Source organism: Brachycentrus maculatus, unplaced genomic scaffold, assembly GCF_059751285.1.
Source record: "Brachycentrus maculatus isolate JH-2025_06_01 unplaced genomic scaffold, ASM5975128v1 h1tg000152l, whole genome shotgun sequence".
Taxonomy (NCBI): domain Eukaryota; kingdom Metazoa; phylum Arthropoda; class Insecta; order Trichoptera; family Brachycentridae; genus Brachycentrus; species Brachycentrus maculatus.
In genome coordinates, this window is record NW_028280905.1 from 905,719 (window position 1) to 923,445 (window position 17,727).

Below are 17,727 nucleotides of genomic sequence, written 5' to 3' on the forward strand. Positions count from 1 at the left end.
TCGTGGTGTGTCCCTAGTTTTAAACAATTTGCATATTTGACCTTTCCTTCTTTTCCCTTTCCCCCTTTTCTCCCTCCTGTCCCTGTACCAGGTATTTTCACAAATTTACAAATGTGAAATTTTGTTATTGGAATAGTACAAGTACTATTTTTTTTTGTAACTCACTTTGTTACTCTCTGAGCAACGTCCTGAAACAAATTTATGCTCGATCTATCTCAATAAATTAATATTCATTTTATGTTTATTTTTCAATTTACCGCGTGATAAATAACTGTTAGTTTTCTCCACTCCTGATGACGCAGATCGTATTTCTGAGCATAAAATATCTCGCGTATATTTTTGAGAAGCTTCGTTCATTGCGGTTAACTGGTGGTCAAGATATGTTGCATAACTACGTCGGAAGTCTCTTCCTTACATTCCTTAAATACAAAAATTACAAGAAGTACGAATTTCTGTATAATACAAGATCCGACTTGATAACATTTCTCAGATTTTCAGACTTTCAAGGTATCGATTCCAATTGTAAATTATCTACGTAGTTTTGATAACCCTTTCCGGTCCATAAAAAAATTGAAAAAATCCATCAGGTTCACCATAGATTTACAGCATTACAGGGTTAAACAATACATCCAAGATTTTTTTTAAATAAAACTATACTTGTGTTAAAATTTTATTTTTATTTTGAATGTGTACAATCTTGTCTCTTATTATTACATTTTACACTAAATACGAGTGAGAAAAAAATATGTTTGCTTGTATTTTAACACGAAACTGATGAAGAAAAAAATGACGAATGACATTCGACATAGGACCGGAAAGGGTTAAACTTTGCCTTTGTACATAAAACTGCAAGAAAAAACACATCAATTTTTTTGCTTTTGTGCATAAAAATGCAGGATGAAAACACAGAAAGACATCAAACAAAACCTTACACACACCTCTTTGATTATTATACACCAAAGTTGTACAGCCTGCTTCCACTATCCATAAAGTCATCAAATTCATCAAAATCAAAAGTGTCGGGTTGTGGTCTCGTGGTTAGTGTCTCGGACTCTTAAATCAGAGTGTCTCGGTTCGAACCCACTCTACTGCAATTTGATACCTATTTCTAATAATGAGCCACTGAGGCTCACAGAAATGGTATGAAATTTAGATATTTGTGCAAATGATAAAAATACAAATATTTCTCTTTTTTTATACAAAAATAAAAATAAAATAACGAAACTATGTATGAAGGGGCTATTTATAAATGGATAATGGAGGTGGGTGGATCTGAAATGGATCGCATCATTCGGCTATGTGGTATTTGGTTGCATGTCACAAATAATTTTCTTTCATATGGTTTTATAAATATTTTTTGTTGTAAGGTGTAATTTGTAATTATGTATGTGATGAAAAACGTCAGTAAAATGCAAATATTAATTTCATCGGTATCTTTAATTTCCTTATACATCGACATACGATCCATTTCAAAGTCACAAAGGCGTTAGAAATAAAAGTCTAGAACCTATAGTAAAGATATCTGCACTAAGTAGCTAACACATTATCTATCCATTGTATGTAATCGATCACCAGATATTGTAAGCGCTTTTCTTGCAAATCATGTCGCGTTTTGTTTTCCGCTTTTCGACTTAAATTTCATCTATCTATACCCGGCCACGCGTTGCTGTGGCTCAGTATGGTTTAACGGAAAAGAAAGGAAGTAGAAAACACACCTTTCTAATATGTTTTATTTCACAATTCCTGTGAAGGACTGAAAACAATGCAATCGAAAACAGTAATAATGCTTAATGACGGCAGCTGTTAAGAAGCAAGCTGTTTGCCATGAGCATAGTTTAGGATAGCGTGTGTTGATATTGCGTTCAGCAGATGGCGCTGCCATTGGAATCTAAAATAAAAATAATGATAAAAAGTGAGATAAAAACACATTATTCCCTGTCATAGTTATATAAAAACACGCCTACATTCGAATGCTTTTTGCGTCAAAATCTCAAAACTATCGATGAATTAGTTTTGAAGATTTAAAAAATTTAACAAACATGCTTTTACATTTTAATTTATATAGGTAAATTTTAAATTCCAATTTTTTTTGGACCAAAAAAGTCCGTTTTCCATGAAAAACCACAAAAGATATCCGTTGAAGGCTCTCCATTCTCTTAAACTGCTTTTTTTTAATCAATTTTCTGTTATTGGTTACAGTTAGTAAATTCGCTTATTATTCAAACGCCCATTTAAGACGGCTTAGAAGTGTACCATTGCAAGTCCATATATAAGACTTTTTTAACTTTTTGGCCCTGGAGTAACGCTCCTTAGGAAGTTAGTATTTTTGTTTTGAGTATTCATAAATCAGTAGGTTTAAATACATTCATATCTTAGGTTAACTATGAAACTTAGACAGATTTTATAACTAGCATATAACCAAAGCGAGTACTTCTTCTTCTTCTACCTGGCTCCATCCCTCCTTATCGTCTTTGTAGACTGTTGGGGTCAGCTCTCCTCGTCCTCAGGTTGTCTGTCCTTCTGTCATATACAACGTCACCTAGGAGATGCCTTCGAATCATGTTATCTTTCTGTAGCATCCATTTTTTTTGTCTTCCTCTAGATGTCTCAAGGAAGATCCAAGAAACTGAAGCAAGTTAGTAAAATTAAAAGTTTACAAGTAGTATTTTTTCTCATAACAAAAGTTTTGGGGCCTGTAGAGATTATTGTAAAATGTTAAAATATTTCTGAAAGTGTATTTTGGCATAAAACTCACACAAGTGTCATGGGATTTATGATATGTAGGAGCTCCAAAAAATAGTAGTGTGGTTGTCAATCATGGGTAGAATGGTGAATCTTACACGTGTGTAAAGTGATCAGTTAACAGCCCGTGACAGGTCCTGTAAATACCCAGACTTCTATATTCTTCTTCATCTAATTGAATACCCACATTTTTCGGACAATTCTCCTAACAATTTGCCAAGTGCGGCTTGCGATAGTCTACTACTGAGCTCCAACCATGAAAGCAATTATCCGAGTCTAGAAGGAACTTCGCCGAAAAAGCCAATTATTCGAATTCGAGTTCGAAACCGGTCACGGAACGTTCTGGTCTCCTGGCGTTCTTGGTATCGATTTGAACTAAATCCGAGCGGATTCTGTTCCGGCGGCGTCGGCTCGTTCAGTTTACCTACACTGGTTTACATTCGTTATGACCGCCTCCCCCCCTCCGACTTTGCGCTACGTAAAAACTTGCGCGATTCGCGATCCGCGACCAGTTGATAAAAACACTCCGTCGCATCGTCACACAAGACGTTCCGCAGTCTCCCGCTATCGGATCCGTGACTCACTGATAACGTGTGTGATTCAACAACCAACAATCAAAGTGCGATCTCCCGCATAAGTGCCTACCTGCTATCATCGAAAACAACAACCCTGGCAACATTTTACTCGTTCCCGCGTTTTTTCAAAACCGAATTCTAAATTCCTGTTTGAATTTTCGTTCTTTCGCTGCGTGAATAATTTTCGGCCAGTGTCACGACTGACTTTGTTTTGGTCGGTTTTGCGGTCTGGTCGTGTGACTGGAGGTGGTCGCGCGATAAGAACGGGGACCTTCTGAAGAAGTTTGATGTCGCAACTAGTTCCATACACCCAGTTCTCGGTCGATCTGGATGACAGCCTGATGTTCGCCACCATGTTTGACTGGAAGGCTGAGGATAAAAAGATGGTGAGTTTTTCGAATATTCACCCGAATAACCTTTAAAATTATAAACTTTTTAATCCCACTTTTATCAGAATGCTCTTTCAACTTTTCAACACGGGATTTTCTTCCTACTAATATGAACTTTGACTGGTATGTAATATGCATAAATCTATTTAACGTTTTGAAACATTAGTTTTTTTGTGATTTCTTCATGTATATTTATTAATCTTCGTTATTTACATACTCTTATTACGCTATTTTTATAACGATGAGTAATACGCCGTGTCATGACGTCACACAATGAAAAATAGCAATGTAGACAAAAAGTGAGAACGCAGGTACTCATATACTACTCGATTTATGAAAAAATGCTTTTAAGCAGTATTTGTTCATTTCATTGCGCAAAATACGTAACTAAGTGACGCAAGCTATTACAAGTACGGCTATGCAACCGCGAGTGCCTGCAATCCTGGAATTTGTAACGCGAGATTGATAACCTTGCCTTCGTGTAATTGTCGAACCGATGCGGTGCCCTATGCACCACTGCTTATGGGGTCGAAGAAACATAATTTCTTGCCTTCTTCATGTTGCACAATGATTCTTGAGCTGAAGATAACCGACCATTTTTATAATAAAAAAATATCCTGAAAAGATATCCACACACACACACACGCATGTTTGTGCGTAGGTAGCTACTTGCAGCTCGGTATATTGTGTGAGCACCTAACGCATTAAATTAAATTCCGGTTTTTAAAGCACACCGGGTACGTCACTAACGATCGTTCCATTCTGTATTCAAATTTGAAATTTCGAAAACCGAAAACTATAGTGTCGACGGGCTTAAAAAATGCGCGTTTGTAGTTATTACTTAGCACTTTTTACGACATTTTTAAAATCGGTATTGTGTAAAAATATTTATTTTAATCTTATTTAGTGCTTTTATTTGTCGATACAGAAATTATACATTCCGTTTTCGAGGAATGCTCATTACTGTACATTTTATGTTTCTTTTAAAACACTTGTTTAAACTAATACTTGAATGAACCGTGAGTAAAATACGCATACATACATATGTACTTGTATGTAATAAAATAATAACTAAATTTTTTCCACATATATTTTATTTGACCAGTGACCGGGTTTCGTCATTACCGACATCACCTTTCTACCCATAATTGACACTTAATTACACTACTAGAATTTTTGGAACTCCTCGATATTTTGATCAATCTCACGACACAGTACATATGAGTTCACAACAGCCATCTATGTTGGATTGAGCAATGCTTTTATTTAGCTGAGACCCTTATATTTGTATGCATGATCCGAACCATAAATTATTTTCACATACTGGGAAACGCCTGAAAACATGATTTTCATTTTTTTATGTAGCTTATAATTTGAACCGTTATTTTAATTTACGTGTTAATAGTATTGAGTTTATACTACTTCTAATACTACTACCATCACGCTATTTCTCCACAGGGGTAGGCAGAGGATGGAACACACTATTCTGCCCTGACAAACACTCCTCTCCTACTTTACATCTAGTCATACATGCCCTCCGATTACGTAAACTTTTGACACCACCAGATTTTAGGTTCTGATTGATCTGAAAGTGTCAAGTCTTTTTCGGCCATCCTCGCTCACATTTGCCACATATATTTTCTTAGTTACTCTCTCGTTATCCATTCGTTCCACGTGTCCATACCACCTTAAAGAACTCTTCTTAATATTTTCAATTATCCCTAGTTTAGCCTTACATTCCTTTCTTTTATCTTCGTTTTAATTCTGTCATACAATGATTTTTCCACACGTTTGTTTTAGGGAGAAAATTATTGAATATTTAATTTATAAAAAAATATTGATATTGTATAATGATTTTCTATGTATTAATTTATCGGAAGCACTTACGCCGGTTATTAATTGACGCACACTTACTGATATTGAAAGTTGACACATTAGAATGAAAAACAATGGCGACTCGGTTATGTATGTATGTCACAGTTCAAGGTAAGTGAAAACCGTTTACTTTGGGAGCTCCGTACGTCGCGATGTTTTCCAATTTGGATGTTTGTCGACTTTCCCGAACGCCTTTCGATGACAACTATGATTAGTAGGTAATACTAATTATTAAAAAAAAAAAAAAAACAAAAAACAACTTAATAAAAAGAGAAATATTTGTGCTTCTGTGAGCGAGCCTAAGCAGCTCATTATTGAAGTTGGTATCAAATTGTGATAGGTTCGAACCTAGAAACTCTGACTCAAGAGTCTGCGACACTAACCACGGGACCACAACCCGACTGACTACTTATGAAAATTCCCGTTCTAAATCCGACTAATATTTCGATTGTCAATACAAAATATTATCATATAAGAAAATTACATACATAAATTATAGATTATATTGTAGAATTATTGACATTTTATTCATTTAAAAAATATTTTTTGCCGTCCGTCAACATTCATCAGTTCCTCGGCATTCCTCTAAAGATACATACAGATACAAGACATGTGTTATGTACGTAAGGACTCTCATGGATATGGAATTATTGCTAATTCCTTTATTACTCGAACAATGTATGTCGCAAATTCAATTGTTTGTACACGTGTTGTCTTGTATAGGCGTGGGTGGTTGCTTGTATTGCGAAATCTCTCCTTAACAACCACTTTCAATCTATTCCTTATCTTACCTACACAATTAGACAATTCAACATTCAGCTGAAACCGGTAATAACTCACAAATAAGGTGACACCCGGAAACCACCATTAATACCGCAATGCCATTTTGATTGTACATAATCCAATTTGCAATTCTAAGACAATTTATTATCGCATTATTTTACGTTGTCTGTTTTTAGAAAGCATTGGAATACTGCTCAAGAATTCCCGGTCGTTAATTTTATTATAATACGGGTTTATATTTATTAATTTGGGGATTATATTCGACTCATTGTTCCTAATTTCTTTTTTATACAAGATGGTTAAGATCCGCATCAGTAGATCTGTTGATTTGAGAGATCCGTTCATTAAAACTGGATCAATTGAACGATGCATCTTTAGTTGGACGAGGAAGGAAAATACGGATTCATGGATTCACGAATAAATCGTAGGGCTCAAAAACTTCAAGCTTTTTTGGTCCATAATTTACCAGTGAATCCGTGAATATTTGATTCAGTAAACTTGTGAACAGGTCAGGGTTGGTGTATAAGATTGTCTTAAGATATGGATCTTGAATATTTGGAACGAACGGGTCATTAAGATCAGTTCTTTCACGAACGAACCACGCCTTCTTCATACTCTTAACGTAAGTAGCTTCACTGCATATTACATGTCTTTATAGCGAGTGTTTTTGTTTAGAATTTTTACTCATGAATTGCATGAAATTATAGTAACTTTAAACATAAAGAGTAAATCCACTCACGAGTAGGCCATAAAACTTATAAAGTTGAAGCCTAAATAGGACCATGATAAGCGGTGTTGCATAAGCCATAGCTAGATTTCAGAGTCACGTAAACGTTAGGTAATTTCAATAAATGTGTGTTTCTGAAACCAATTTATTAATATATTTTTTTTAAAATTACCAATTACTAATTATTAAATAAATTATTTCAATTTATTTTGAGAAATATCATGCATATTTTTTTCAATTATGATACATACGTGCCTACATAAATGATTTTAAAAAAATGTCGTCAACATTCAACTGTCATGTTATTTCTTCTTTCAATCTGCGCACTTCCTCGCCACACCCTCAATTAGTTTCACCATTACAACGCCGTTTTGCCACAGCGAAATTGTCATATCTCTATCATAGTTTTCTTATAACAAAAGTCTCGAATTGCCTATTAAATAAAACCATCGGACATGTTTCGTATAAATTAAAAATTATATAATATTCCGTCTTACATCCGATCGACAATTCAATCTGGCGATTGGTTATACCCGGTACGTACTCATTACAGTGTATATATAAGTACTCTGGAACATATCAGCACATCGGCAATGTAATTTTGATGATGACGCCATCAGGCAACAATGACGATGTGTTGTATTATTTCATCCGAGCTCACGCTGCACCTGTGCAAAGCTCGCCATCTTTACAGTGCTCCTCTCCGTCAGCTCGATAATATTTCAATACCATCTTTCTACACACTTTTTTCCCCTACATTATCCTCGACATCCGTTTGTGAAATAATTCGGGCGGCCCAATTTTACCGTCGCTTTTCAAGATGTACATATTTCGTTCGATCGATTCGTTTACTTGGCATAATTTTGTGAAGACATCTTCCACGATGAAGCAACATTTGTGACATAAAAACCGAATTCCGCGTCGCAGCAGTGAAGAATTTGCGAAATAAATTTAAATGTTACCTTCAATTAGTTTAAACGTATTAGAAAAGTCGTACAAGTTTGCAGTATATCGTACTTGTTAAGCGCTGGGCGCACCTTGGCTTCGATGACCTAAATGATCAAGTTAACACCGTGTCCATCCGACGCAGTGCCCTATGCACCATTTGAGCCCGAGACTGAATTTAAGTTTATAGTTAATTAAAATGTATTCGTACTTTATGCGTATTTTATCAATCACTTTCGTGCTTTCTGCTTTACCAGCGGTTTTTCTCGAACACTATTGGCATTGCTAATGATACTTGCGATCTCACATGCGGTGTGTACAGGGCAAGGCAAAGTATCCCAAAATTGTTTAAATTCGCTTGCTTTCCATCAATTTAAGACTCATGTGCGTAGAACCTGAATCAATCATGATTCTGTCCGCCATTTCCATGATACCGATTGATTGTCGCCCTACATTATCTATTTATTTAATCAATTCCATTCTTGGACAACTTTCGTGTCCAAGCTGACCTACTTCCGAACGATAGTGTCTGATTTGCAGGACACGTATGCCCCGTGCTTTACAGTATGTACAGTTATGCTTTATATAAGTAAAACGCCTTTGTCTCCATATCAACACTTCGTGTCTCGTTGGCTCATTTATTTTGCATCGTGATCAGCGCAACCTTGGGAGTTTATTATGCATTTCATACAATAGGTACCAATATAATGATTTATGATAAAACTATTGGTTTTATGATTCCGGTTCTTCGTTTTGTTTCGCACCCGACTTGGGTTACATAATGCGTAGTATATTGCCATGCTCTTATACCCTAATTGCTAATTTTATCATATCTTTTGCTTCATCAATGGTATGTGAGACCTCTTGGTTTTCTTTCTATCTTTTTGATGTTTGGTGTTGGCAAGCTTTGCTATTAGTGTCATCTCTTCCAAGTCTTCGTTACCTTCTATATCTCCATCCTAACAGGCACGGTCAATCAAACACAAACAAAAAAACCTTTTACAACAATGATCCAGCAATGGCTCACCATACACTTTTGCCAAGTATGGACTGATGAATGTGACAGCTTGACTGCACAGCACCCTGTAATTAGTTTAGGGGTATAATAAATGGAACAATTATTCTCCAAACTCTTTTTTGTTGTTGATATCCAGTAACTATCTGATAATCTTCAGCCATCAATTCGATCCATTACGGATAGACATCATTTTTCACTCTACTCCTTCCCCAACCACTTTGCATACTGAATATATTCCTACTATTTACTAACTAACTATCATGCCGCTTCCCAAAGGCGTAGGCAGAGGGAATAGAATGCGACACAACTCTCTCTTGGCAAACATTCTTCGCCTCTTCCATGTTCATGCATCTCCTCATACATACCCGCCGATTATTTCGACTCCAATCTATTCCCATAATGGCAAAATTCATTCATAAAAAGCGTTAAAAAAAATCTAGGCGAACTGTTTGCCATTCCTACTCTAGTTTTTGATATCTTCCCTGATTATTTTGGTATTATAACATTAGTACATTTGCTGTAGATACAATATTATCTGTTTATGCGAAATAATTAATATCCAACCTATTCATATTTCTAAATAATTTATATTACCTACGTTTTAATTAGTTAATTCTTTCATCCATCGTTGACCTTTAACACCGCATCCCGGAGCACTCTCGTCTGTGCGGATCTTACGTAAGTTCTAATTGAATTTAATTGGCTATGTTGAGTGGTATTACACTCGATTATTATAGTCCTCTTTTGTCTCTCACGGGGTCACGCTGCCGGATGCAGCACTTGACTTCGCCGAAGACCTCAGATGCAACACCCGACGCGAGTTGTCGATCGCCAATTGTTGAACCACTTATACGTGGGATGATCAAGAGTAATCCTGACGCGCTATTGTCTACTTTAGTTTGGCGATTTTATCAATTGACAACCGGGTGCCTTCGCCCAAGAAAGTGTCTTCGCTAATGTCGGATCTATTGATCCATTATATCATATTATATGATTTATTATTAGATTAAAACCAATATTTTTAGCTTTTCCACTTTTTAAAATTAAGTATAAAAAAGTGGAAAAGCTAAAAATATTGGTTTTAATCTAATAATAAATTAAAAATGCAATTCCATCACGAAGTGTCAGTGGATAATATAAATATATTATATGAGATTAAAAAAGACTTGCTGGATGTGTTTGAAATGTGATGCTGGAGGCAGTGGTAGGCTAGGGGGCTCGGAGGGGTTCGCGCAAGCCCCTTCTCAAATTTGACTTGGGCCGGCGAGCCCCTTGTTAAATTAAAATAAATCAATTTAAACTAACTAACCGCCGCTTCCCAGCAGGGGTCAGAGAGAATAGAACGCCACACCACTCTGTCTTTGCAAACATTCTTCGCCTCTTCCACGTTCATGCATCTCCTCATACATACCCGCCGATTGGACAATAAATCAAATCGCCGAGTAAATCGGTACATAAATGCAATTTCAGTGGTTGGTTTAAATGTATTATGAAATATAAAACTTTGTTGCCCTTTGAAATTTCTCGAGAAATATATTGATTAGAGATGCGCGATAAAAGAGACCTATCCGTTTTTTGTCTATAATAATTATTATGTATTTTAGATAGTTAAATCATCCCCCCCTCGTCCCCCCCCCCTCCTTCCCCCAGAAAAAAAACAATTACACCGTGCAGACTTGAATTTATCAGAACTCTTTTCGATTTTTAAAGTTTTTTTTACATAAATTCTAATTACATAGACGTTTTTTTCAATTTAAAGACTACCAACAAAAAAACACGAATCATGTTAAGATTTTTATCTCTGAACATTTTCCAGAAACCAGTTCTTATCTTATCTGTAGATTACTTTTCCGTCTACAGTTAAATTTTGTTTTTGTACAAAAATCAAGTCTTACCTCCATTATTACTTGGCTATTTTGAGAAGGATTTCATGACAATGCATTTTATCTCTATTTTAAGTAACCAAATAAAATGTATAGAATTTTCTAGTTAAATTTTCATTCGCGTCTTTTATTATGAAGTAGTTATTCTTAATTTTATTATTATTATTATAAATACAGAAGCGCCTAATTTCATTAATTGATTCGGCAGTCACTTTGTGGTAAAATCTATCCATTTTTAATTAATGTTTTACTTAGTAAATACCAATATTTCTTAAAATCTACTGTGACACGTGTTTAGATGCATTCCGCATCATTTTCAAACACATTTTCTAACATTTTCAAACACCGTGTTTGAAAATGATGCGGAATGCATCGAAACACGTGTCACAGTAGATTTTAAGAAATAGTGGTATTTACTAAGTATAACATTAATTAGAAGCGCATAATCCTTCTTTTTTTTTAATTACCTAACGTCCAAGTTACTCTGAAATCTAGCTACGGCTTATGCAACACCGTTTATCATGTCCCTACTCAGGCTTCAACTTTATAAGTTTCATAGCCTATGCCTACTTGTGAGTGGATTTACTCTTTATGTTTAAAGTTACTATAATTTCATGTAATTCATGAGTGAAAATTCTAGGCAAAAACACTCGCTAGCGCATAATCCTAGCGGCCTTTCCAACATATAGTACTACCACGGTCATGTTGCCCGCCATTCTTAGCGTAGATGACGCACATTGTTTTCGCTAGAAGAGCCAATAGAAAGTCGCCGCGGAGGGGAGCGCTGGTATTTCTGAGGAATTCGCTCGAGTGACGTCACCCGCTGACGTCACCGCCGATGACGTCACTCGCCGTAGGCACGCGTGGTTCGCCGCTCGGCGGCTAGGCAGCGCCACGGTCGCCATTTTCCGATCGCGGATGAGGAAAATCGCGCGGTAAATTCGAGCGCGTTGTGCACTTTTCGCTGGCGCGATATGCATGCAGCCAGTCAAACCGGTCGCCTTCGTTTGGTCGCCACGCTAGAGTACCTACTTCTTCTAATTATTATGGGCTGTCTGTATATTTGTATATTGGTTAATTGGTACTTTCTCTCGTGAGTGCCTAATTGAAGAAAATGGGCATATTAGGGAGGCAGTGAACATACTCGTGAGTCATGACATTTTATTTTAAAATAATTATGGGCCGGTACTGCTAACTCTAAATTTGTAGTGGAAAGGGTTCTGTTAAAATACCTCAGCCCACTTTGAATGTAATTTGTGAGATTACCTTTTTAAATCGTTGCTATTAATGTGAAAGTAAAACTGACTGACTAACTAACCAACACAGCGCTTCTTCGCAGGGATAGGCAGAGAGAATAGAACGCCACATACCCGCCGATTATTACGACTCATGACCTTTTAAGTATCCGAAATACTTCAAAGTGCCAAGTTTTCCTCGGTCTTATTCTGCTCCTTTTTACATTACGCTATACCACTCTGTCTTTACAAACATTCTTCGCCTCTCCCACATTTATGCATCTCCTCATACATACCTGCCGATTATTTCGAATCCTTACCTGACCATTTTCAAGTATTTGAAATACTTGATTGTGCCAAATTTTTCACAGTCTTTTGCTGCTTCTATTACCAACCACCTTTACCTCATAAATTTGTTATACTTTTCTTTCTTCAATCATTCGCTTTACATGCCCAAACCATCTCAATACACATTTCTTTATTTTTTCGATAATGCTTTTATCAGCCATGCATTCTTACCTTATTTCATGGGGGGAAATGTAAAAAAAAGGTTATCATTCGTTTAAGTGCTTTTACAGCTAACGTTATTCTCCTAACATGAATTTAATGTTTTTTTTATTATCTGTTCTCCTAAATATTTGTAGGCACTGTACAACGGGACCTTCCATGGGCACTAATATTTCTTTTACAATAATGCATTATCACTTATTACTTCACAAATGGTCTCACTCAGATAAGTCACGCTTCGGTCCATAGTAACTTGAAATGTTTTCAATACCCTAATGTCCCTTGTTATGGCTCATTAGTTTTACTCCTTCCCAGAGATTATAATGGAATTCTTGGAATTCTTTTAGTTTGGCTTTACCTCCTAATGCGTTTTTTTTTAAAATTATTATCTTTGAACATGTATCCAAAACGTTTCGTAAAACATATATACGCCGATAGCGTATCAGGGTTAATATAAAATACAACATTTTGAGTGTGTCCAAATACTTGATCACAAATCTGGATCATCTCCAATTAGGAGTTATTTTTTGACGTCTCAACATAGATGGCTGTTGTGAACTCTCACATACTGTGTTACGAGTTTGATCAATATATATAGAAGTTAAAAAAATTTGAGTAGTGTGGTTGTCAATCATGGATAAAATTTGTGAATGCTACACGTGTGTAAAGTGATCACTTAACCAAGCCTACGATGATCGTAAGCCCTGTAAATGCCCAGACCTCCATATCCTTCTTCATCTATGTTGAGATGTCAAAAAATAAGACGCTATCTAATAAATTCATATTTTTTTAGTAAAATTGTGACTAACTTCGATATGATACATTTTCTTTGGTACATATTTCTATGTGAGTAAAGTTTTGCTTATTTTACAAACAAAAGAAAAAGTTAAAGCATGTGTTAATTGGTTATTAAATTAAAAGGTTACGTGTAAACCAAGCAATTAACCCTTTTTTGTTATTTTTGTATCCGGTTTGTAAATTGATCTACATCTAATTATTAAATTATTCTCACAAAAATGCGCGATATCAATTTATCATAATTGAGTACAAAATTTGATTATAGCTTTGATTTTTTGGCGACAGAGGCCGACGTACTGCGCATTTTCTTTGCTTTTATAAAAACCGCGTTTATAATTGGCGGTCAAGTACCGAGCGTAATCAATAACAAACCGAGTAGGTACGTTTATATCTGACACTTTATTTATTATTACCACGTTTATAATAAAGGTTATCTACCTAAATACCGCCCTTTGTTTTGTTAATGTTTATGTACTACCTAGTTGGTATCTCTGATCGCGGCGGAAAACGTACTCGCGTCACTTTGACGTTTCATTTGGCGGGAAAACAACTTTGGTACTAACTTTTTCTTTGCTTTGTATATTTTCTAACCTAAAATTTGAGACATGAGAATTGCCACTGCGTATTTTATACATTTGTTTTTGTTGTTTTGTACGCAGTTGTTAATAATTTGTGAGCATTCGATAGTGTCTACATAGCGGACTTTGCGCGCTCTTTGTTTAAGAGTTTTTGGTATGATTATATAAACAAAACAGTAATTATCATAACTGTTTTTTTCTTTCTTTTTAAATTGAACATTCCGAACGTTGATAAATAATATCCATGAGATATCTAATGAATCCTTTGTCTCCTCATATTAAAATTATATTTAGTATTTCTTTCAGATAATGAATTTTAATTTAGAATAACGTTCATGTGCAATGAACGTGAAGATAACTGTGTGTTTTAATTTTGTCATTTTCAATATTTTTGCTTGAATTTTTGCAGATAATAACAGTTGTTTTTTTTTTCTTCGGACCTTTTTTAAAACATTCTTTCTACATACTAAAACCCATTCGTATTTGTAAAATTTAAATTTATACTGGTATTTAATTATTTTAATGATAATTTGATACCGTTGACTGATTTTTTGTAGAATTTTTCGATACGATGTTCCTGTAAGAATAATTCACCGTCGATCAATCTTTCCACGAATCCAACCTATAATTTTGTTAGTTTTCTTAGAAGCAGGTAACTGATTCAGTCCTTAGAAATATGTAATGTAAAATATTTAAACTAGATTGTCCCTGATAATTAGAAACGTTGTTTTTTAAACAAGTTATTCGTTGAATCGAAATTTTCCATTTTGTTTCCATTTCAATTTACGATTTTGTACCTTCTCGATGTGTTTTTATTTTTTAATATCGCCATGTTTGGTTATATGACACTTTATTTTATGGATTTATTGATCGTGTCATTGCTTCCTCGGTACAAAGATCATGTTATAATAATAGCTCTCAGGTGTTATGTTCTGTTACCGTAGGGTTGCCATGATGGTCTAGGTACCTACCGGGACAAATCAAAGCTTGAGAAAAGTAATGTACAGACGTTTCACACTGAGTGGGACTAACCTACTTACAAACATACCTAATAAAAAATACAGATAAATTTAATGCCTCTGTTTATTTAGCTAAAAATTAAACGACTTTATTTTTAGAATAGCTTTAGCTTTAGAGTACATAACATATATTTCAATTCAACAGCAATACATTATCATTATATTTAGCAAACTAACTAACTGACCATCACGTCGCTTCTCCGCAGGGGCAGCAGAGAAAATACAACTTCATACCACTCTGTCTTTGCTAAAATCCTTTGCCTCTTCCACATTCATGCATCACCTCATATATACCCGCCGATTATTTCGACTCCTGACCTTCGCTTTTAAATATTTGACATACCTGATCATGCCTAGTGTTTCTTGGTCTTCTACTCCTTTTTCCAACGACAATAGCTTAATAAATTTGTAAAATCGTTATTTCCTTGTTCATTCGTTCCACGTGTCCTAACCATCTCAACACACCTTACGTAATTTTATCGATAATGCTTATCTCAGCTTTGCCTTTTTTCCTTATTGCATTCGAACATTTATCGTACATATTTTGCATACACCAGTGCAAAAAGATTCAACTGTTCTTATGTTTTTGTGTCCTTGGGCATTGCAAGCTCACGATTTTTTATTGGCTCTTATCCCGACTGGGACATTTGTCGGGGCAACCGGGACAGAGTTTCTACATGCCCCGGTATGCTGGAAGGTATGGCCACCCTATGTTGCTGCCTTGCATGTGTGAGTACAGATACGTAATGCACACACCCGCGCGACCATCTCGTGCGCTCCGTACCAGCTACAGCTACCAGCCTTGTGCCTTATAAGAACTCGCTGTGTTCGCTGTCCACGTGCGCTTTGCGTCCTTAATCCGAATACTAATAGTTTTATTTTGTAATTAATCCGAATGACTATGTTTTTTTAATTTTTTTAAAATTAAAATCTTTGATAAACGATCATAATTTAGCGTAATTTTTAAGATTTTATTTTCTTGAATGTTTTTCGCAGATACTTTGTGGCACATTTTATGAACTTTTTAAAATTAAACAACTTTGTTTTAACCACTTTTTTTATTATTAGTACACTTTAACCTACCGGTTTCGACGATAACCTTGTCATCACCAGGGTGTATTAAATTCTAAAACATTAAAAACATTAAAATACTCATTATTAATTACATTCCCTTACCAAAAATTCAATCCTAATTATTTTTTGACATCTCATCAAAGATGAAGAAGAATATGGAAGTCTGGGCATTTACGGGGCTGACGACCGTCATCGGCTGGTTTAAGTGATCACTTTACACACGTGTGTAAAGTGATCACGTAAACCAGCCGATGACGGTCGTCAGCCCCGTAAATGCCCAGACTTCCATATTCTTCTTCATCTTTGATGAGATGTCAAAAAATAATATGAAAATAACTCCTGTAATTGGAGATAATCCAGATTTTGTGAACAAGTATTTGGACACACTCAAAATGTTGTCAATCCTAATTTTTTAAAGAATTTAAGAATTATATCACCAATTACTTGTGTAACGAGCCGAATTCTCTTGTACAATAATTAATTTATTTCCAGCGTTTTGAGTGTGTTCAAATACTTGTTCACAAATCTGGATCATATCCCCTTGGGAGCTATTTAAAAAAAATGACATCTAATAAAGTCTCTGCTTATTAACAGCTTTCCTCATTCCAACATATTTGGCTTTTGTAAACTCACACGTACTGTGTCCCGTCATAGGCCGGTTTTAGTGACTACTTTATACACGTGTAACGGTCACCATTCTACTCATTACCATTTTTTTGGTCTCTGTAAAAATATCTTGATGGTAAAAAATTGATCGACCAAAGAGCCGCTGAAAATCATCACAGAAGTTCTATTCCAATGGAATCATAAAGCGACTCGAAAAATGGCAAAAGGTTACAAATAATAGTGGTCAATACGTACTTGATTAAATTTGATTTTCAATATAGAAAATTTTTGTTCAAAGATGTACCAAAACACCGCATAGACTTTTTATGTGACCCAATACAACATAAATGATTTTTTAACTTGAAAACGCGACAATTGTGCTATTTGATTAATATTTAATGCAGTGACAATATACAATTACCCGTATAATGTCGCGTTCGGGGGTAGTTTCCCCCAATTCGATGCAATTAGTCCCTTATTCGTGTTCAAAAGTGTGTCTAATTCTGTTGAAGAAATTGTATAATTAGCCCCTATGGCGGCTCAGCGGTTATCCAATTTGTAGTTTGTACGTCCCGAGATAAAATTTATATATTGTCATCAATCAACAACATACCGACATTAATTTAATATTACCCGGCTTAGTTGTCTCTTTTTAGAATGGTGAAGAAAAATATGGAAGTCTGAGCATTTACATGGCTTATGACCTGTCAAAGGCTGGTTTAGTGATCACTTTACACGCGTATTAGATTAACCATTCCACTTATGATTGACAGCAACACAGTCATTTTTTTGGAACTCCTACATGTATCATTGTTCTCATAACCCTTTGTGTGGGTTCACAGGAGCTATCTGCGGTTGGTTTGATGAAACTTTTATTCAGCGGAGACCCTTTTATATTACATTATTTTGATGCGTGCAAGATCCTAACCGGATTATTTAACAAACTGGGAGACGCCCGAAAACATAATTAAAA

The 17,727-nt window shown here is 35.4% G+C and overlaps 2 protein-coding genes across 3 annotated transcripts in view; both read left to right on the plus strand.

The window, feature by feature from the left end:
- Nucleotides 1-17,727, plus strand: part of LOC148308722 (3'(2'),5'-bisphosphate nucleotidase 1) — a 116,913-nt gene that overhangs the window by 67,356 nt on the left and 31,830 nt on the right. The window lies entirely within an intron of this gene.
- Nucleotides 1-17,727, plus strand: part of kay (transcription factor kayak) — a 57,131-nt gene that overhangs the window by 11,253 nt on the left and 28,151 nt on the right. The window contains exon 1 of one of the 2 annotated variants that reach the window (XM_088261241.1): nt 3,249-3,703. The exons of the other annotated variant lie outside the window; for it this stretch is intronic. Coding sequence (XP_088117367.1) covers nt 3,605-3,703 — 99 coding nt within the window. The 5' untranslated portion in view covers nt 3,249-3,604. Of the gene's footprint in view, nt 1-3,248; nt 3,704-17,727 lie in introns of those variants that run through there. 2 annotated transcript variants of the gene reach the window in all.